General features: G+C 41.1%; 1 protein-coding gene across 6 annotated transcripts in view; it reads right to left on the bottom strand.

Annotated features, from left to right (window-relative positions):
• Window positions 1-23,130, bottom strand: part of NRF1 (nuclear respiratory factor 1) — a 135,941-nt gene that overhangs the window by 62,664 nt on the left and 50,147 nt on the right. For 4 of the 6 annotated variants that reach the window (XM_066262295.1, XM_066262296.1, XM_066262290.1 and 1 more), the window contains exons 2-5: window positions 22,375-22,606; window positions 13,218-13,332; window positions 10,424-10,550; window positions 1,553-1,693 (exon numbers count right to left, since the gene is read on the bottom strand). In XM_066262295.1, coding sequence (XP_066118392.1) covers window positions 1,553-1,693; window positions 10,424-10,550; window positions 13,218-13,332; window positions 22,375-22,597 — 606 coding nt within the window. In that variant the 5' untranslated portion in view covers window positions 22,598-22,606. The remainder of the gene's footprint in view (window positions 1-1,552; window positions 1,694-10,423; window positions 10,551-13,217; window positions 13,333-22,374; window positions 22,607-23,130) is intronic. The other 2 variants (XM_066262293.1, XM_066262294.1) reach the window with 1 other exon arrangement.

The following is a 23,130-nucleotide window of genomic DNA, read 5'->3' as shown; positions in this document are numbered from 1 at the left end:
CAAATAATGACAGTTTTACTTCTTCCTTTTCAATTTGGATGCCTTTTATTTCTTCTCCTTGTCTGACTGCTGTGGCTAGGACTTCCAGTACTATGTTGAATTAGAGTGGTGAAAGTGGACATCCTGTCATGTTCCTGTCGTAAGGGAAAGGTTATAGTTTTTGCTCATTGAGGATGGTATTAGTTGTGGGTTAGTTATATATGGCCTTTATTATTTTGAGATATGTTCCTTCTATTTGCATTTCACTGAGAGTTTTTATCATAAATGAATGACTTTTATCAAATGTGTTTTCTGTATCTATTGATACAATCATGTGGTTTTTATCCTTCATCTGTTTATGTGAGGTATCACATTTATTGATTTGTGAATATTGTACCAACCTTGCCTCCCCAAAATAAATCCCACTTGATCATGGTGTACGGTCTTTTTAATGTATTGCTGGATCCAGTTTGCTCATATTTTGTTGAGAATTGGAAAACATTTTAAAATGTTTTACTTCCAACAGGATAATTAAACCATTTGCTCTAACTTCTATAGCCACCAGACAATTTTCAGAATTATCAGTATCCATAATAATTTAACATAATCAAAACCTCAGATTATTTCAACCTAGTGTACCAAGTGTGACAAAGAGGGAAAAAATGCCTATCACAGGACTCTGCCTGAGAAAAATGGTCAGGTTCAGGGTACATTTCAGAGGAGAAGTGACACGTCTTGCTAATGAATTAGATGTGGTTGGTGTGGGAGTGAGGGCGAAACAGGGACTAAGACCAGGGGAGAGGAGGAAGAGAAGCCAGCAGACCCCCTGAAGTAGGAGGATATTCGGGGGGGAGGGTCACAGAAACGTAAATAAACTGTTTTAAGAAGAAGTAATCAATTGTGTGGAAAAGGAAAAACTCACAACTGGATTTAGCAAAATAAAGTATATTAATAAAGAAATAAGGTGAGAAAATATGTTATAAAAAGGCATTAACTTTTGATCAAGCTATCACTTGTATAGCTAAAAAAATTTTAAAGAAATCATTTCAGGAAAATTCCTGAGATGCACTGATTTATCAGGCTAAGTACAGTTGGACGCCCCCCTCGAAGGAAGAGGAGGGAGCCAATGACTCAGGAAGGTGTCCTGAGCTCTCCGAGCTCATTCCCTGGAGAGAGGCCTTCCCTGGCAGCAGTGTGGTGGGACTCAGAACATACATGGACAGAAGAGCAGTGCAGCCCAAAGAGACTAAGAGTTTACTTGCCCCACTTAACTGTGATTCATCAAAGTCCCAACAGTCTATTTTCCAAACCAGCTCCAAGCTAAAGTTTCTTTAGGGAACTCAAGGGCCCAAGTGAAAGTAAAAACTGGCAAAGAAGGAGGAGAGCACACCCGTGCCCTTGGTGGGAGCACACTGCTGGCCGGGGTTTCCTTCCTAAGGCTTCTCCCGTCTCACTAACAGCTCCAGCCTCACACTGCTGCTGTCACTGAGGATGAACTAAGAAAAGGTATCTGAGGCCCACCCACACCCACTCCACTTGCTTCTGGGCCTCCTCCTCACTTCCCGCCCCTTACCTGGGTCATTTTGTCCACAGAGACTGGAATTCCGTCGATGGTGAGAGGGGGCAGCTCTGAGTTAACCTCTTGTGGCACAGGGGCGTGTTCTGCCAGGGCAGACTCCAGGTCTTCCAGGATCATGCTCTTGTACTTACGCACCTGCAGGGAATAAGGGCAGGAGTAAACAAGATGCCCAGCAATGGAGGAGGGTAGGTGCCAAGCAAGCAGTGAGTGGGTAGCGCTGGCCGCCCTCAGCCATTACAGAACCCTGAGAACAAACGCTTCTACACTAGCAGAAAAAAATACCTGCAGGCCTCAAAGACATCACACTGTACAGGATTAAATGAAAAGATGATGGAATTACAACAATAGAAAGGAGCCAATAAAAACGTTTTACATAATACTGCTTCTCAGTTAAAATCGTGTTTCTTGTCAATGCTGGCCCCATTGCCTGTCCCAGATATAACAGGAATGGTGTTAACTGTACAGCAGTGGTCCCCAACCTTTTTTGGGCCATGAACCGGTTTAATGTGAGAAAATATTTTCACGGACTGGCCTTTAGGGTGGGACGGATAAATGCACAAAATAAAATTATGCGACCGGCATAAAAACTGTGGCATTTTTAAATATAATTGTCGAACTTAAGAGACAAGTGTCAAGAGTGAGTCTTAGACGGATGTAACAGAGGGAATCTGGTCATTTTCTAAAAATAAAACATTGTTCAGACTTAAATATAAATAAAATGGAAATAATGTAAGTTATTTATTCTTTCTCTGCAGACCGGTACCAAATGGCCCACGGATCGGTACCGGCCCGCGGCCCGGGGGTTGGGGACCACTGCTGTACAGTATTTCCTAGGCCATTTGATAAAACCTACTTAGTCATCACAATGCCAAAATCATTTTCAAGATGACCAAAAACTTGTCTCTAAAACTTGTTACTTTCTTACAAAGCCAGACTACCAAACAGATTAGAGATTCAAGCGCAGAAGAGGCTGAACTGAAAGGTATCCGAAAAAATAACAAGAGGTGAGTATTTTTGCCAGGTGTTGAAGGTGCCACTATTACTATAGTAAGGCCTAGGGCCAGAGGGAGCCCCACGGTCAGGTTCTCCCTCTTGCTGGTACTCCCTGGTGACAGAAGTGGACTTCAAACCCATGATGACTCTGTGGTCTGACAAGCTCAGGTCTGAACCAGATATTGTACTCCTTCCACTGCTAGTGAAAGGCCTCTCAAAAGACAGAGACCTTTGTAGCACATGTGCTCATGCATGTATTCTTCTGTAGCGAGCAGAAAAGGCAGAAGGACACGGGACCCTACAATCACCAATAATAGGGTCATTCACACATAAGCATGCACAAGGGAATGAAGAAACCTTTGGAGTTAACAAAGATGTATGGAATTATGTAAATGTGACAACATGGGATAGAAAATTAACTTGCATTCAGTCTCAAGCTATTAACTTAGGAAAAAAGGGAAGAGAAAATGAGTCTTGCCCAGAAAATACAATGTTTAATAAGTCTTGGGTTTTCAGCTGAGTGGACCAGACTCTCAACCACGGCACACTTCCTTATACATATCTTAGTGGAAGGATTAAAAAACAAAGATTCTCATACTCACCTCGACCATGTAGAAAAGTAAAATTTATTGTTAGTCACTAAGCACAACTTTTGCAGTTATAGAACCTTCTAAATAGGTTGACAACAAAATGGATAAAAGAAAAGTAGTATAAACATGAATAATCCATTTTTTTCAGTTTCTAATGAAAAAGAAACCCCATATTATAACCTAGACAAACCCTGGGAGATATAATCCTCTATTACCTTGACTGGCAAGCCCTACAGCAGGGGTCCCCAAACTACAGCCCGCAGGCCACATGCAGCCCCTTGAGGCCATTTATCTGGCCCCCACTGCACTTCCGGAAGGAGCACCTCTTTCATTGGTGGTCAGTGAGAGGAGCACATTGACCATCTCATTAGCCAAAAGCAGGCCCATAGTTTCCATTGAAATACTGGTCAGTTTGTTGATTTAAATTTACTTTTCTTTATTGTAAATATTGTATTTGTTCCCGTTTTGTTTTTTTACTTTAAAATAAGATATGTGTAGTGTGCATAGGGATTTGTTCATAGTTTTTTTTATAGTCTGGCCCTCCAACGGTCTGAGGGACAGTGAACTGGCCCCCTGTGTAAAAAGTTTGGGGACCCCTGCCCTACAGTAACTGAACCCTGGCTCTATTACTCAGAAGTTAGGGATCTTGGGCAAATCACTTAACCTTTCTGAGCTAGTATTCTCGTTTGCAAAATGAAAATAATAATATACCTACATCTCAGGGTTATTACCAGAATTATTGAGAATACGGGTTCTTCAAAGTTTTATAAATCTGCTATATTAAACAAGCATTAATTACAACAATCCTCTATATTCAACAATTCCATAAACATATAGGAAATGCAGATTTACTTTTAAAGTAGGATCAAACTCTATGTACGGTCCTATAACCTGCTTTTTTTACTCAATACATTTTCACCATCTGAAAAATGTTAATAGAAATATCTGGAGCACCATGTTTAATGGCAGGGGAGTGATCCTATCTGTGAATGAGCCATCAGTTCATCTAACCAATCCCTTATTTTTGAACTTTTAGGTTACTCTCATTTTTTAAACACACTATAAACAGTATAGTGACTAATACCTAGCATATACATCTTTGCTCATTTTTTTTTTTGTATTTTTCTGAAGCTGGAAACGGGGAGGCAGTCAGACAAAGGACTCCCGCATGCGCCCGACCGGAATCCACCCGGTACGCCCACCAGGAGGCGATGCTCTGCCCATGGGGGGGGGTGTCACTCTGCCGCGACTAGAGCCACTCTAGCGCCTGGGGCAGAGGCCAAGGAACCATCCCCAGCGCCCGGGCCATCTTTGCTCCAATGGAGCCTCAGCTGCGGGAAGGGAAGAGAGAGACAGAGAGGAAGGAGAGGGGGAGGGGTGGAGAAGCAGATGGACGCCCCTCCTGTGTGCCCTGGCTGGGAATCGAACCCGCACGCCAGGCCGACGCTCTACCACTGAGCCAACCAGCCAGGGCCCATCTTTGCTCATTTAATCTATTGTTTCCAAAGGATAAAATTTCAAAAAGAAGCTGGGTTACAAAGTGTACATTTGGGGTACTTTTTATTATCAGTTGCCAGTCTGCCCTCCAGGAAATTATACCAGTTTAAACTGCCTGTTGGGCATGCCAACACTGCAAGCTATACATCTTTTCCATGTTTGCCACACAAGCCATGTAAAATGGCTTTTTGTTTTAATTTGCATTTCTTTGAAAAATATTGTTTGTGGTAGACATTTGTATTTTCTCCTTTTATTTATGTCCTTTTCTCTTTTGTCTTTGAGTGCTTAAAAATATATTTTTTAAATAAAAAAATTTAAATATATGAAAAGGTGTAAAGACAGTAAAGAAAATGCCTCTATATCCACCATCTAAATTTAATAATTGTCAACATTTTGGCACAATTATTTTATCTGCCATCTATATATACACACAATGAGGCCTGTGGTGGCGCAGTGGATAAAGCGTCGACCTGGAAATGCTGAGGTCGCCGGTTCGAAACCCTGGGCTTGCCTGGTCAAGGCACATATGGGAGTTGATGCTTCCAGCTCCTCCCCCCTTCTCTCTCTCTGTCTCTCTCTCCCTCTCTGTCTCTCTCTCCTCTCTAAAAAAAATGAATAAATATATACACACAATGATTTTTGGGCTAAACACTTAAAGTATATTTTATAAACTGCAACACTTCTAAATATTGTATAATGAAAAAATAAGGACAGTCTCGTACATAACTACAATACAAGTGTGACACCCAACAAAAACAACATAATTCCTTAACATCACCTAGTATCTAATCCATATTCAAATAGATCTTTGGGTCTTTGTTATTAATCTGTTCATATTTTTATTGATTTTTGAGAGTTCTTTATATATTAAGAATATTAATCATTAGTTCACTACTTACTATTTGATCCTGGACAAAATACTCAAGTTCTCAAACCCTCAATTTCTATATCTATAAAGCACAGATAACAACAGTTATATACATCATAGGGAATTGTGATGACTAAGTAAAAATCACAAAGTGCTTAGAAGAAAACAGGCACAATGTAAATATTCAATGAACTGTAACTGCTGTTATTATTTGAAAAACATTTTCCAGTTTGTTATGAACCATTTAACTTTGTTTATAGTGCCTTGCTATATATCCCTGGAAAATATAAGTAAATATTCAACCTATTAAAAGCCCAATAATATTTTTTAAGTGAGAAGAGGGGAAATACAGAAACAGACTCCTGCATGTACCCCCACCCGGTAACCCATGTCTGGGACAGGTGCTCAAATCAACTGAGCTATTCTCAGCACCTGATGCCTGGAGGATCATGCTCAGACCAATCCAGCCACTGACCAATTGAGCTACAAGAAGAGAAAAGACAGAGAAGGGGGAGAGGGAAGAAAGAGAAGCAGATGGTTGCTTCTCTTGTGTGCCCTGACTGGGGATCAAACCTGGGATGTCAGCACACAGGGCTGATGCTCTATCCACTGAGCTAATGGGCCAGGCCCCAGTAAATGTTGACCCCCTCTTCAGAAAACTCTTAAAATAATAAACAAATTTCAATCTGAAATCCACATTCCAAAGATGTGCAGCCCTACTAAATTTTAATTTTTCCAGAGTTCTCAGCAGCCTCCAGCTAGAAGAACAAATAGGAAGAATAATGACGGCTTCAGGAAAGAGAACAAAATGCAAACAGCGTTTTTAAATTATTAAATGAGACAACACGTGCCAAATGCTTATAACTATACCTAGAACACAGTAAGCACTTCATAAATGTTAGACATTACTAAAAAATCTAGATCATTTCTTTAACTGTTATTATGTTATTAATACAAGAATATGTGCAATGTAGTACATAACTGATTGTAATCAATGATGGGATCTAATTCTTTAACACAATCCTGTAACTCAGTGTATATAAGATTAAGGAACAGTCTGGACCTTAAAGGTTTAACAGAAGTCACCGAAAATAATCAGGGCGTGAGAAATAGAGTTTAATTATTTTTTAAGTTTGTACATGTTTATTGTTCTAGTGAGGTTTAGCTATGTTTTGGTTATCTGATTTTCTTACAAAATTATCCACTTAGTTCAGGTTTTTAATTTGTAAGGCCAGAATTAATCCACAGTACTTCCTTATAAGTTCAATCTACTCTTATCTCTAATTACAACTCTTCATTTTTAAAATTGTACATTTGTTTTTTTCTCCCCTTTTCTCAATTACCATGCTAGAAGTTTTTCAATTTCATTGGACTTTTCAGAGAACCATTCCTTGAATATAACAATTCTATTTTTTCTGTTTATAACCTCATTAATTTCTCCCATGTTTACTTATACTGATTTTTCTTAGACTTAATTCCCTTTCCAGCTTTTTTTTTTTTTAAAGATGCTGCAACTAAGAGTTGAGGCTTCTTTTTTTTTAAAGACTTTATTTATTCATTTTAGAGAGGAGAGAAGGAAGAGAGAGAGAGAGGGGGAGAGAGAGAGAGAGAAGAGGGGAGGAGCAGGAAGCATCAACTCCCATATGTGCCTTGACCAGGTAATCCCAGGGATTTGAACCGGCGACCTCAGCATTCTAGGTCGACGCTTTATCCTCCAGCTTTTTATATAGATGAGGTTTATTTCTTTTTCATTTTTCTTATATATAAAAAGAAATTAAATTAATGAATATTCCTCTGAGTACCAGTTTAGGTCATAACTTTTAAGTTTTTGTTTTAGTTTGTGATTGTTGTTTCTAAATAGTCTGCAAATTTTTCCTTTAATAAGTATTTTAAAATTTCTGCCTGATCAAATGGTGGCGCAGTGGATAGAGCATTGGACTGGGACACGGAGGACCCAGGTTTGAAACCCTAATGTCACTGGCTTGAGTGTGAGCTCATCCAGCTTGAGCACTGGCTCACCAGCTTGAGTGAGGGGTCACCGGCTTGAGCAAGGGGTTGCTGGCTTGAACGTGGGATCATGGTCGCTGGCTTCAGCAAGGGGTCACTCACTCTGCTGTCGCCCAGCCCCCAGGTCAAGTCACATATGAGAAAGCAATCACTGAACAACTAAGGAGCTGCAAGGAAGAATTGATGCTTCTTATCTCTCTCCTTTCCTGTCTATCCCTCTCTCTGACTCTCTTTCTGTAAAAAAAAAAAAAAAAATTTAATTTCTGTATGGGTGAAAATCTTTTCCTGTCAATCTTTTGACATTAAGTTCTAACTTTTCCTGACCTGCGGTGGCGCAGTGGGTAAAGCATCAACCTAGAACACTGAGGTCGCCAGTTCAAAACCCTGGACTTGCCTGGTCAAGGCACATATGGGAGTTAATGCTTCCTGCTCCTCCCCTCTTCTCTCTTTCTCTCTCCTCTCCTCTCCTAAAATAAATAAAAATCTAAAAAAAAATTAATTAAAAAAAATATTTGAAAAAAAAAGTTCTAATTTTTTTGTACTATGGTCAGAAATATGGCCTGTAGAATTTCTACATTTTACAATTAATCTCCTTTGGGACTTACTAATAACATATGGTCAATTCTTATAATCCATATCCATTCATGTATTTTTCCAAATATGGTATATTCTCCCCTTGGTAAGGTATTAATGCTAGTATAGCTATCCTTTATATTAACTTTATTAGCCCTATTATTCAAGTCTTTATATTCTTATTCATATTTTTCTTCCTTGATGTGACAAAGATATTAATGTTTATTTTATTGATTTGAAAGAGAGAGAAAGGAACATCAATCTGTTTCTGTGTGTGCCCTGACTGGGGATCAAACCAGCAACCTCTGCATGTCTGATCTATGCTCACCAACCAAGTAATCCCAGCCAGGGCTTAAGATATTAAAATATACTACCATCTCTGTGGTTTCTTTCTATTTTCTTCTTACATTTCTAACTTTCTGATGGATGTGCTTTAATTTAATGTTACCTGAGGCATAAAAGGTTCATTATAAATTTATATTGCTTATCAATACTAAATGACCTCTGGTTCTCAGTTCATACTCATTTGTATTGAGAATTTGGCTTTGTTTGATATTGACACTGTGGTCCATGATGTATTTTTGAAGGCATTTGTCTGACATACCTTTTTACTTTCAACATTTTTAATAGCTTTATTGAGATAGAATTCCCATACCATATATATCAGTTTCCTGTGGCTTAAAACAACAGAAATTCATTCTCTTAGCTTTACTGGGTTAAAGTCAAGGTTGTTGGCAGGGCTGGTCTTCCTGGAAACTCTAGGAAAGAATACATTTTCTTGTCTTGTGTAGCTGCTATCTATCTTGTATTCCTTGGCTCCTGACCCCTTCTTGCATCCAACCTCTTGTTTCAACTAACACATCTTCTATATCTTTATCAATCTCTTTATCTTCCTCTTACATAGACACTGTAATAGGTTTAGAGCCTACCTGGATAATTCAGGGCAGTTCCCTCCACCCCAAGATCCTTGATTTATTCATGCTGCAAAGTCTTCTTTGCCATATAAGATTCTAGGGGTTCGACCTAGAGATCTTTGGGGGCATTACTATTCAGCCTGTCACACCATTTATTTCACCAATTTAAAGTATACACTTCAATCTTTTAGTATATTTGTAGATTGTACAAGCACCATCATAATCTATGTTGAGAACATTTTCATCCTCCCTAAAAGAAACTCCATGCCTTGGCTAGATGGTTCAGTGGATGAAGCATTGTCCTAGTGATCAAGGTCAAGCGTTCGACCCCAGTGAGGGCACAGGTGTGGAGAAGCAATCAATGAGTATACAACTAAATGGAACTAAGTGGGACAATGAGTTGATGCTTCTCTCTCTCCTTCCTTCTCTTCCTCTCTCTTATCTGTACCCTCTCTCTCCCACACCTCCTCTCTCTCTCTCTCCTTTTCTCTTCTTTCCCCTCTCTACCAGTGGAAAAAAATTTTTAAAAATTAACTATATTTAAAAATTAAAGAAGTGTTAAGTCAAATCTTTGATTAAATGTCAGAGATTTTAAATATCCAACTAGAATATCAGCGATGAATAAAATGCTCTCAGCTTTTGCTTCATAAAGTTTCTATCTTGGAATTATCTACCATCTTGTTTCTGAGATAAATCAGCATTTTTCTTACAAAATCCTGCATTGGTTTCTCAACAAACACAACTCTATTTTTATCCATTGCTCTGGGGAGGCAAAATACCTTGTAGAGCTCTGGCCGGTTGGCTCAGCGGTAGAGCGTCGGCCTAGCGTGCGGAGGACCCGGGTTCGATTCCCGGCCAGGGCACATAGGAGAAGCGCTCATTTGCTTCTCCACCCCTCCGCCGCGCTTTCCTCTCTGTCTCTCTCTTCCCCTCCCGCAGCCAAGGCTCCATTGGAGCAAAGATGGCCCGGGCGCTGGGCATGGCTCTGTGGCCTCTGCCTCAGGCGCTAGAGTGGCTCTGGTCGCAATATGGCGACGCCCAGGATGGGCAGAGCATCACCCCCTGGGGGGCAGAGCACCGCCCCTGGTGGGCGTGCCGGGTGGATCCCGGTCGGGCGCATGCGGGAGTCTGTCTGACTGTCTCTCCCTGTTTCCAGCTTCAGAAAAATGAAAAAAAAAAAAAAAAAAAAAAAAAAAAAAAAAAAAAAAAAAAAAAAAAAAAATACCTTGTAACAGGAAGTAGAAACAGGACTGATCATTTTTATTTTCATCTGCTAAAGGAGTTTGAAAACCCCACTCCTCAGTCCCACCCTGAACAACAGGAGGATAGAAATAATAAGTATTATGCTACACAGAAGACCAAAAGAATGGGAGCACCCCACAAAAGGCGAAGGGTGTCTGAGAACACAGCTCAGTTCTCTTACCACATTTTCCAAAGGTGCTGCACCGAATACTTTAAAGACAGGGTTGGGTTTGGAGGGTGAGATACAGAGGACAATAGCTTGCTGTCCCACTCGGGTCGTATATTCATCTAATGTGGCTCGAAGTTTCCTGAATCAGAGAATGAAAAGAGAATAAAATCAGTTTAAAAGAAAAATTACAGTGACTGACATAGACACAACACTTACTTTGATTTCAGACAATTTATTCTGATTAATCTTCTCTTTCAAAAGACTGGTAAGTCATGCCAATTCAAATGAAGCGAAGCCAACATATCTGAAATAAAGCTTTCCATCTTTCTCCAAAAGCATGCAGTGTTGTGTCTATGTCCCTTACTTCTATAAAACACATTCTAATTCCTCCTGCCTGTACTATCATTAAAGGAAATTAGGAGAACTACCCACCCAATGGTATGTAACCTATTTGCTGAAGGCTACTGTTGAGTACTTTTCAAGTTTACTCTTCTTCTGTTTATATTCTAGACTGTATTTTCCAGCCTTTGTCACATATCATTCACATGGGCTGGCACCCCTTTTGGAATCAACATTCCAATAAACACTAGAAAATTTGGATAGAGTATGTAAAACACTAAGAAAAAAACTTCAAGAACATTCAATTTTTCATCATATATAAACATGTTATGCAACCTATCGAAATGATCTAAGTCCTCCATGTACCACACCTACATACTAATCTTTCTTGGCCACCTACAAATTCTTTTTTTTTTTTTTTTGTATTTTTCTGAAGCTGGAAATGGGAAGACAGTCAGACAGACTCCCGCATGCGCCTGACCGGGATCCACCTGGCACGCCCACCAGGGGGCGACGCTCTGCCCACCAGGGGGCGATGCTCTGCCCCTCCAGGGCATCGCTGTGTCGCGACCAGAGTCACTCTAGCGCCTGGGGCAGAGGCCAAGGAGCCATCCCCAGCGCCCGGGCCATCTTTGCTCCAATGGAGCCTCGGCTGCGGGAGGGGAAGAGAGAGACAGAGAGGAAGGAGAGGGGGAGGGGTGGAGAAGCAGATGGGCGCTTCTCCTGTGTGCCCTGGCCGGGAATCAAACCCGGGACTTTTGCACGCCAGGCCAACGCTCTACCACTGAGCCAAACGGCCAGGGCAACCACCTACAAATTCTTCAGAAGAAATCAAAATGAGCAAAAGACAACATACCAAACAAGAAATCTGGCGGCATTCCCGGAAGGAATGGTCTGTCCCCGACTTCTCCCCTTCCATTCTCTCTTGAAGACACTCTAAGCCTTTCATCCTTACCACTCTTCTGAAATATCCTGTCAAGTTCAATCACAGCCTCCAAGCTGCTATATCTAAAGGTCTATCTGCATTTTATTCAACCTGTCAGCAGCATTTGACAGAGCTGACCACATGCCGTCTTTCTTGAAACACTTTCTGCACTCGGTTTCCAGGACACCACTCTCCGGGCTTTCCTCCTGATGTTCTGGTTGCTTTGCGAGTTCCTTTCACCTCTCGAACCTCTAAAGGGCGAGTGTGTCAGGCCCAAGTCCACATTCACTCCCTAGATGCTCTCTTGGTCTCATAATTTTATTTATTTACTTATTTTTCTTCTTTTTTCTTCAGACTCATAGTTTTAAACACTACCTATATTGCTTATGTCTCCTGCTAGGGTCTCTCTTTTGAATTCCACTCATATATCCACTGCTTATTCTGTATTTCTACTTAATGGTTAAGAGGTACCATGAACTTTACCTCACTCCCAGACCGGTCGGCCCCCCTTCCAAAAAGTATTATCTCAAGTCTTCCAATAATCAGACCAAAAACCTTGAGGTCACCCTTTAGTCCTTTATTCCCTCTCACATCCCACATCCAGTCCAGCAGCTGGAGCTGACTTTTGAAATACAACCAGAATGCAACCACCTCTTACCACCTTTATTGCTGCAACATTGGTTTTAAGACATTACCATTTCTGGCCTGGATTACTATATTAACCTCCTACATGGTCTTCCTGTTTCCTTTCTTACACTCCCAGAGTCTACTGTCATACAGTAGCCTGAGTGCTCCTCTTAAAACAGAAGTCAGATCATATCCTTGCTTTGGTCAAAAGCCTTCTCTGACTTCCCACCTCACTCAGAGTAAGAGTCAAAGCCCCTGTATTGGACCAAGAGACCTCATGATGTGGTTCCCCGCCACTACAAACCAAATCTTTCAGTCTCTCTCTAGCTATTCCTCAGACATGACTACCATGCTCCTTCCCATTTCAGAGTCCTTGCTCTTGCTAGTCCCTATCTCCCTAGGGGAAAAGCTCTTCCCTAGACATGAATGTGGTTGCCTTTTAACTTACTTCAGGTCTCTGTTCAAAGGCTGTCTTATCAGAGAGGAATTCCCGGGCCATCCTATGAAACAGAGAAACTACTGTATCCCCCTAACCTTTCTGTTTGCCTTAATCCACTTCATTTCCTTCCACAGCACGTCTCATCATCTGACATATTACATATTTATTTTCTATTCCCTTCACTAGAACATAAGCTTTTTAATGGAATTTGGTTCAATCACTATTATATTCCCAAAGCCTAGAACAATGCCTTGCATATAGCAGACACACAGATTTTCTCTGAATTAATTAATGTGATATTATACATCTGTTCATCATATTTCTAGTTGCATTTATTTTTTTTTATAAGAGTACTTTTAAGTCTAATTCTGTCATCCAGGAATTTAACTTGGCATCCTGGGTGAACCTAATCATGTAGATTCTAACTGTGGCATCCAACCACAAAACAGTAACAGTGTGGATAAAGGTGCCCTCACCGAAGCAGACGCGTCTGCTGTCTCTTCCGGATAGATGGGTTGGACTCAAACACATGAGGCCGTTTCCGTTTCTTTCCTGTTGCCACAGCAGCGGCGGCGGCCATTCCCACAGGACCTGAAACAATGTATGTGCTCAGGTTAGGCAGAGCTTGTTAACTGTACAAGGCAGAACACAATTAAACATACAAAAAAGGCAGAAGTCATTTTCAATATGTTATCAATAAATATAAAATGTTCCTGCTATTATCAACATATTTCCACTATTGTTCAACATGAGTCATATTTTACTTTACCAATAAAACTTCAAAATGACTCTTGTATGAAAGTGAATGACAAGCCTCCCATCACACACAAGCTTGAATTGTATGTGTTTTTTGTTTTGCAATCATGCTCATACTGTTAAAGAAATATTCTCAGAGGTGTGAGATGAAATTGTAGCATCAAAAGGAAACTTTCCAGAATAAAAATTACAGATTTCAAATTTTATTTCTATCCCTGTCCCCCTCTTTCCATTACTACAAGATAAGAACTAAATTAAGGAAATCAGAAATAATCACTTATGCTTGGAATGTCAACAACAACAATACCCATAGGAGGAGTGTCTGGATGGGTATCCTCTTTATTAGAAAACGTGTTCTTGTACATCAGAAAATTGTGCCCCAAATGGAGTTGTTGACCACAAAGTCAAGTTATGAAAACAACCTGGCAAGAAAGAGATGAAACCTGTCCCACTCAAGGGAAAGAAATGTTAATAAAAGTTCGTCTGCCTTGGCCCTAGCTGCTTGGCTCAGTGGTAGAGCATTGGCCCGGCGTGTGGAAGTTCCAGGTTCGATTCTGGCCAGGGCACACAGGAGAAGCGCCCATCTGCTTCTCCACCCTTCCCCTTTTCCTTTCTCTCTATCTCTCTCTTCCCCTCCTGCAGCCAAGGCTCCATTGGAGCAAAGTTGACCTGGGTGCTGAGGATGGCTCCATGGCCTCTGCCTCAGGTGCTGGAATGGCTCCGGTTGCAACGGAGCAATGTTCAGATGGGCAGAGCATCGTCCCCTGGTGGGCACACCAGGTAGATCCCGGTTGGGCACATGTGGGAGTCTGTCTCTCTGTCTCCCCCTTTCTCACTTCAGAAAAATACAAAAAAAAAAAAAGTTCATCTGCTTTGCCCTGGGACTAATGACTGAAGTTAAAGTGCGTAGGCCGTAAGGAACTATTGGAATCTCTGATTCATGGAACCTCAACATATCAAAGACATTCCTTTAAAAAACAAACAAAAACGAAAAAACAGGCAACCCACCTTTATCCTTATTTGTGAATCCCATAAAAAGCTTAATTGAAAATTAAGTTTAGCCCTGGCCGGTTGGCTCAGCGGTAAAGTGTCGGCCTGGCGTGCAGGGGAACCGGGTTCGATTCCCGGCCAGGGCACATAGAGAAGCGCCCATTTGCTTCTCCACCCCCCACCCCCCTCCTTCCTCTCTGTCTCTCTCTTCCCCTCCCGCAGCCAAGGTTCCATTGGAGCAAAGATGGCCCGGGCGCTGGGGATGGCTCCTTGGCCTCTGCCCCAGGCGCTAGTGTGGCTCTGGTCGCGGCAGAGCGACGCCCCGGAGGCGCAGAGCATCGCCCCCTGGTGGGAAGAGAGTCGCCCCTGGTGGGCGTGCCGGGTGGATCCCGGTCAGGCGCATGCGGGAGTCTGTCTGACTGTCTCTCCCGTTTCCAGCTTCAGAAAAGAAAAAAAAAAACAAAACGAAAATTAAGTTTAATGGTTCACATTTATACTGGCTACTGTGAATACTGCTGCAATGAACATGAGGGTGCAAATAACTCCATAAGTTCCAGGTTTCAATTCTTTTGAATAAATGTCTAGAGGCAAAACTGCTAGATCATATGGCAATTCAATTTTTTATTTTTTGAAGAAACTTCATACTTTTTTAAAAAACTGAATTTATTGGCGTGACACTGGTTAACCAAGTTACACAGGTCTCAGGTGCACAATCCTACAACACATCTTCTGTACACTGTATTGTGTGAGCTCCAGTCTTTGTCCATCGCCATTTATCCCCCCACACCCTCCTCCACCTGCCCGTTCCTCATTATGTTTTCCATAGAGGTTGTACCATTTAATATTCTCAGTAACAGCACACAAGGGTTCCGATTTTTCTACATTGTCACTAATAGTTATCTTTTCCTTATTATCACCATCCTAACAAATGTGAAGTGATATCTCATTGTGGTTTTGACTTGCCTTTCCCTGATGATTAGTGATAGCGAACGTTTTTCATATACCTATTGGCCATTTGTATGTCTTCTTTTATTTTTTTTTAAGAAAGCAGTTTCAGTCCTAATTTTCAGTTCCCCTACAGTTTACAAATACACTTTTATTCTTATGATATGCATTTGCAACTAGCAAAGCAGTTGAATTAACATCAATAAAGATGGGGAGATAACACCCACTGTATCTCTATATAGACTATGTTTTAAATGTCACTTTTAAAAACAATAGCAAGTAGCCCTGGCCGGTTGGCTCAGCGGTAGAGCGTCGGCCTAGCGTGCGGAGGACCCGGGTTCGATTCCCGGCCAGGGCACACAGGAGAAGCGCACATTTGCTTCTCCACCCCTCCGCCGCGCTTTCCTCTCTGTCTCTCTCTTCCCCTCCCGCAGCCAAGGCTCCATTGGAGCAAAGATGGCCCGGGCGCTGGGGATGGCTCTGTGGCCTCTGCCTCAGGCGCTAGAGTGGCTCTGGTCGCAACATGGCGACGCCCAGGATGGGCAGAGCGTCGCCCCTGGTGGGCGTGCCGGGTGGATCCCGGTCGGGCGCATGCGGGAGTCTGTCTGACTGTCTCTCCCTGTTTCCAGCTTCAGAAAAATGAAAAAAAAAAAAAACAATAGCAAGTAGACTATATAATAGGTGTGGGCAAAACAGCAATTAAGTAACTCTCTTGAAAACTAAATGTATAAAAAACAGTGCATATTATCAACATTTACATGCTTCACATCAAAATGATGACATTCTAAAATGTATTCCTTTTACAAGAGAAATTTATCAATATAAAAATTCAGAATAGTTTACCTCAATGGAAGAAGGGAAAAAAATAGGATTAGAAAAAGCAGCTAACCACTACCCTACTCTCTCCATTTACCTTACTTCATTATTTTCTCCAGAGCACTCAGTGCTTTCTGAAAACATTTTATTCTATTATATACACCCTGCACCCGCCACTAGTCTGTAAACACCTTTAGGAGCAAGCCTTTGCCTGTCATATTCATAGGATCTACATATGGTATTATAGAGTATACAGCAGGGGTCCCCAAACTTTTTACACAGGGGGCCAGTTCACTGTCCCTCAGTCCGTTGGAGGGCTGGACTATAAAAAAAAAACAAACTATGACCAAATCCCTATGAACACTGCACATACGTTATTTTAAAGTAAAAAAACAAAACAGGAACAAATACAATATTTAAAATAAAGAACAAGTAAATTTAAATCAACAAACTGACCAGTATTTCAATGGGAACTATGCTCCTCTCACTGAGCACCAATGAAAGAGGTGCCCCTTCCAGAAGTGCGGTGGGAGCCGGATAAATGGCCTCAGGGGGCCGCATGTGGCCCGCAGGCCGTAGTTTGGGGACCCCTGGTATATAGTAAGTAATTGCTCAATAATTGTTAAATGATTTAATGGTAAATCATTTCTACCAGGTGAGCCTCAGTTTCCGGATCTGCCACATGAAAGGGGTAGATTAAAGTCCTTTCCTAATCTTAACATTAAGACAAAGCAGTATAGTAATACAGCAAAACTATGTCTCCAAAGTGTCTTCCTTCATAGGAAAGAAGCTGACCTGGATTCACTATGTTAGGACGCCCTCTTCTGGGAAGTATAAACATTTCAAAAGTATATTTTACAAATATTTCATGTGTATTGCTACTAAGCCTCATCTTTAAATTCACAATTCCAGAAATATACACTAGAGAATAACTGATGGTAGCAAGGTCATTATCCATTACATCTCACTCCTTCCACTTCAACACAGCACATACTAAAAAGAGGGAATATTTTGGCCATTCCTGATAACTGATTTCCTGTCCAGTTTTTCCTAAATGTCTTCTAAGATCGGTGATACAGTGTTAGATCCAGCCAGGCACAGTTTACATGGAGTCATCTACCTAATGCTAAATATACCATGTGAATAACAAAGAGAATGGTACAAAATATAGCCCAGCTTTTAAGTCACTTTGTGGCCCAGAAAAATCTTAAAACCTTAAATTGGATTAATATGATCCAGGATGGCTGGTGCCCTCAGCATCTGGTAGACACAAACAAAAATCCTCTCTAGATGATAATAAAATCATTCTAGACTCCAAATTACTTCTCTCTCTCTTTTACTTTTTTATTTTTCAATTACAGTTGACATACAATGTCATATTAGTTTCAGGTGTACAACCCAGTGATTAGACACTATATAATTAAGTGATCGTTCCAATAAATCCCGTACCCTTCTAACACCATATATAGTTATTACTCAAATTACTTCTAAAAAATCATCTTCCAAACACAGCATTCAGCATTCATTCAAATGAACCAGTAAGTACATGAAGAGAAAAAGCAATATGAACAAGAAACAGCACTAACAACGTATAACAGGAAAAGACCCAGAGGCACTTCAGGGAGCAAATTACCAAATGGATTATAAAATCGTAGTGCTTACATTACTCGTGGAGATTTAAAAAAAAATTTTTTTTTCTATTGCAATGTAAAAGTTCAAATCTGGGAGGGGAAAAAAAAACACTAAAAATTGAAAACCAGAACTTCCAGGTGAGATGACAGCAGCAGTAAACGTGGTGCTCGCCTCCTCCCATAACCACATCAGAATGAGACCTAAACTACAGAACCACCATCATTCAGAACTGCCTGAAATAGTGCTGAATGGAAGTCCTAGAACTAGGGAGTTAAAGAAGACACATGGAGACTGGTGGGAGGGGCAGAAACATGAACAGGGCTAGTCCCACACTCTGTGACAGATAAAAATTGGGAGGACATCTGGGCTTCAGAGGTCCCCCCTGAGAAGCAAGGAGTCCCAGTCCCACACCCAGCCTCCCCGTTCAGAGTTCTGGTGCTAGGAGGAGAAGTCCCTATAATTTCCCTGTAAAACCCAGCAGGGATTGAGGCTCAGGGAGATTAAGGCTGCTGGAGTCCCAGGCAGTTCCTCTTAAAGGGCCCACACACAGACTTACTCAGACTCACTCTCTCTGAGATCTAGTGCTGAGCAGCAGCTTGAAAGGCACCAGAAACATATAGGAAGAACGGAATTGCCAGTTATCAGGGTGAGAGCTGTAGGGGCAGCTTTCTTTCAGACAGAAGTGCAAGCAGAGGTCATTGTCCTATTACCCCAACAGAGCTGACGGGTGGGCTCCCTTATCTGAGTCTCTATCAACCTGGGAAAAGCTGTGAGCCCAGCCCTGGTGATTCCCTGACCCGCTCCACCCAACTTTTAGGCCCACCCAAATTGTTTCCAGTGGCTTTTCCATACGAATGGCCTGTTTTGGCTCATGCTTCAGATTTTCCTAAAATCTTTCAAATAAGGAGCACCTGGCCTCAGCATGCCCCATACCTCTAACTAGGTATCCCCAGCCCCAACACTAGTAGCAGCTGGCCTTGGTTCATAACTTGGTCTGGCCTCAGTACCTCCAAGCCCAGCATAAGTAGCAGCCATCTGCATATCACTTTGTAGCTCGCGCCAGATTGCCTGGACAGAACATAGGTGGCGGCCGACCTTGGCCTACACCTCCAGAGGTCCCAGAGCCAGCGCACTCAGTGGACAGCTTCAGATCATGTTGAAGCATCACCAACCAACCACTTCCAGAAGTGACACACTCAAGGGGTGGATGCAGTGGGCACCAGAGCCACGGTGAAGTATGTCCTGCTCTATGGGGTGGGCCCCTGCACAGCTGACCCTCCAGGGTAGTGATCAGTCTGGGGGTAAATCAATCCCATTGACATGCTGATAGCAATCACATGGGGGGGCACTCCTCAAGTGCCCAACTGGGGTGGTTGGGAAGACTGTGCCACTGAACCCAACAGAACATCTACTACATTGGGCCACTCCACCAAGCCTGGGAGACAGCAGTTCTACTAAATACATAGAAACAAACATAGGAAGGCTGACAAAATCAGGAGACAAAGAAACATGTCCCAAATCAAAGAACAGAACAAAACTTCAGAAAAAGAACTAAACAAAATAGAGGCAAACAATCTACTAGATGCAGAGTTCAAAACATGGGCTATAAGGATGTTCAATGAACTCAGTGAGAACCTCAACAGCATAAAAAAGGACCAGTCAGAAACTAAGGATACACTAACTGAACTGAAAAATAGTTTACAGGGAATCATATCAGTGATTTGGAATATGAGGAAGCAAAATGCACTCAATCAAAACAGCAAAATGAAAAAAGAATCCAAAAAAAAAATGAAGATAATATAAGGAGCCTTTGGGACTTCAAGCACACCAACATTCACATCATGGAGGTGATGGAAGGAGAAGAGAGAGAACAAAAAATTGAAAACCTATTTGAAAAAAGGACAGAAAACTTACCTAACTTGGTGAAGAAAATAAACATACAAGCACAGAGTTCCATACAAGATGAACCCAGAGAGGCCCACATCAAGACACATCATAATTAAAAAGTCAAGCGTTAAAGACAAAAAAAGAATCTTAAAAGCAGCAACTAATAAATCTAAAAAGCATTTGTTACCTATAAGGGAGCTCCCATAAGACTGTTAGCTGATTTCCCGACAGAAACTTTGCAGGCCAGAAAAGTGTGGCAAGAAATATTCAAAGTGATGAAAAGTAAGGACCTATAACCAAGATTACCCAGCCTAGTTACCATTTAGAATTGAAGGACAGCTAAAGAATTTACAGACAATAAAGAGCTAAAGGAGTTTTATCACCACCAAACCAGTATTATATGAAATGCTAAAGGGTCTTCTTTAAAAAAAAAAAAATCAACAATATTAACAATAAAATGGTAATAAAGATATATCCATTAACAATTGAATCTAAAAAACAAATAAATGGCCTGACCAGGTAGTGGCACAGTGGATAGAGTGTTGACCTGGGATGCTAAGGATCCAGGTTCAAAACCCCAAGGTCACAGGCTTGAGCACAGGGTCGCTGGCTTGAGCATGGGATCATAGACATGACCACTCCACGGTCACTGGCTTGAGCTCAAAGGTCGCTGGCTCGAGCAAGGGATCACTAGGTCTGCTGTAGCCCCCAGGTCAAGGCACATATGAGAAAGCAGTCAATGAACAACCAAGGAGCCCAACAAAGAATTGATGCTTCTCATCTCTCCCTTCCTGTCTGTCTGTCCCTATTCTGTCCCTTTCTCTGTCTCTCTCTCTCTCTGTCTCTGTCACAAAAATAAATTTTTTTAAGTATATATAACTTCCAAATGAATAAGAAAAAAAAAGTTTCAACCACTCCAAAGGGAAACATGAAGGAAAAGCAAACACAGAACAACTGAGATAAAGAGAAAGCAGAGAGTAAACATGGTTAAATTCAAATTTCATATGAAAAATAATATAATAATTAGTAAATAAGAATATAAGCATAAAGTCCTGGCCAGATAGCTTGGCTGGTTAGAGTACCACCCTGAAATGCAAAGATTGCCAGTTCAATCCCCAGTCAGGGCATATATAGAAACAAATTGAGCCTGACCAGGCGGTGGCACAGTGGATAGAGCGTCGGACTGGGATGTGGAGGACCAGGTTCCAGACCTCGAGGTTGCCAGCTTGAGCGCGGGCTCATCTGGCTTGAGCAAAAAGCTCACCAGCTTGGACCCAAGGTCACTGGCTCAAGCAAGGGATTACTCGGTCTGCTGAAGGCCCACGGTCAAGGCACATATGAGAAAGCAATCAATGAACAACTAAAGTGCCACAACGAAAAACTGATGATTGATGCTTCTCATCTCTCTCCGTTCCTGTCTGTCTGTCCCTATCTATCCCTCTCTCTGTCTCTGTAAAAAAAAAAAAAAAAAAAAAAAAAGAAACAAATTGATGTTACTCTCCCTCCCTTTTTTTTAAATTTAAAAAAAAAGGAGAAGCCTGACCAGGTGGTGGTGCAGTGGATAGAGCATTAGCCTGGGACACTGAAGACCCAGGTTCGAAACCCTGAGGTCAATGGCTTGAGCACGGGCTCACCAGCTTGAGCACAGAGTCTCTAGCTTGAGCATAGGATCACAGACGCGACCCCAAGATCGCTGGCTTGAACCCAAAGGTTGCTGGCTTGAACAAGAGGGCATTCACTCTGCTGTAGCCCCTGGTCAAGACACATATGAGAAAGAAATCAATGAACAACTGAGGTGGAGCAATAAAGAAATGATGCTTCTTATCTCTTTCCTTTCCTGTCTGTTTGTCTCTCGCTCTCTAAAAATAAGTAAATAAAAGGAATATAAGAATCAACTCTGTGTTTCACATACTCACAACTTTAACTCTACCTTTCCCCCACCCTGTACATTAGAGAACTTTCACTTCACTTATTTTATTTTCTAGTTTCTAAATTCCTACTTTTTTATAGTTTCCTTTCTTTTGCTAAAAATAACTATATTTTTATACATGGCCATGCTATCTGTCTTTAAATATATTTTAACAGCTGTTTTTAAGTTTTTGTATGCTAAATCCAATTTCCTGAGTCTTTTGATATCAATTTATATTGATGATTTCTCTCTTGACTTTGAATAACATTTTACTGTTGCTTTGCATGTCTAGCAATTGTTTATTGCATGCTACACATGCTGGTTGATATACAGAGTGGGTGAAAATAGGTTTACAGCTGTTTGTATGAAAAATAATACAATTAACAAATAATACAAGAATAAACTATGTTTCACGTACTCACAACTGTAAACCTAGTTTTGCCAACCGCTGTATACCAGTGATTACATTTAATGTAAATGGACTAAATGCCTCAGTTCAAGGTCAAAAGATCGTTAGAATAGATAAAAAACCAAACAAGTCATATCACTAATAGTATAAGATTTTAGGACCTAAGTCTCAGTATAACACAGGCACTAGTTGAAAATCCAAGGCTTCCTAGACTCTTCCAGATATTGTGAAGGGTACCAGCATTAAACAAACAAACAAACAAAAAGGCTTCCAATGCAAACAGCATTACCTGCAGCAGCCAGATGGGCTGTTACCTCATCGGCTGCTGTGGAGTTGAGTATGTCTGAGTCATCGTAAGAGGTGTCCTCTGGAGAAGAAGGCGAGTCTTCATCGGCACTCAGCATACTGTGTTCAGTATAGGTGGCCACATGGACCTGCTGTACTTGCTGGGCCACTGCGTGGGCTTCTATGGTAGCCATGTGTTCAGTTTGGGTCACTCCGTGTTCCTCCATGAAGATCTACTGTCAGAAAAAGGCAAAGAACAGGATTCAGTGTGTAAAGTAACACAAGGCTTAAATTAAAAGATATTTTCCTCAAGAACAATGTCCGTATTTCATTACCTACCTCACTACACCAAGTCATAGGAAATGGAAAGCACCATTTAAATATGACCCAAAAATGGTACAGTGTTTTCCTTATATAAAACCTTTTTGATGAAAATTCACTGTGCTCATTTTATACCTCAGGTCACAATACAATAAATACCCTTTATGTTAAATATAACAGTAAAATACATTTAAATATAATAATTAAAAAGATACTTAAAAGATCCCCCAGTGACTTGGCATTTGACACTACAGATATAAAAACACTTAGTAAGGAAATTATATACTTCACATTTTCTTTGTATTTTATTGACAAATGGGAATTAAACTCCAGCCCCAACTGCAATTATTCAAATTATTTCTTCTGCATATAAAATTGTGTTTCTTGTAAACCCTAACATCATGTAGTACTGTACAAAGTAGTAAGATAAAGATCTGCT

The sequence above is a fragment of the Saccopteryx bilineata genome, chromosome 2 (assembly GCF_036850765.1).
Source record: "Saccopteryx bilineata isolate mSacBil1 chromosome 2, mSacBil1_pri_phased_curated, whole genome shotgun sequence".
Taxonomy (NCBI): Eukaryota; Metazoa; Chordata; class Mammalia; order Chiroptera; family Emballonuridae; genus Saccopteryx; species Saccopteryx bilineata.
Note: the sequence above shows the minus strand (reverse complement) of the source record. Positions and strands in the feature narration are given on the sequence as shown.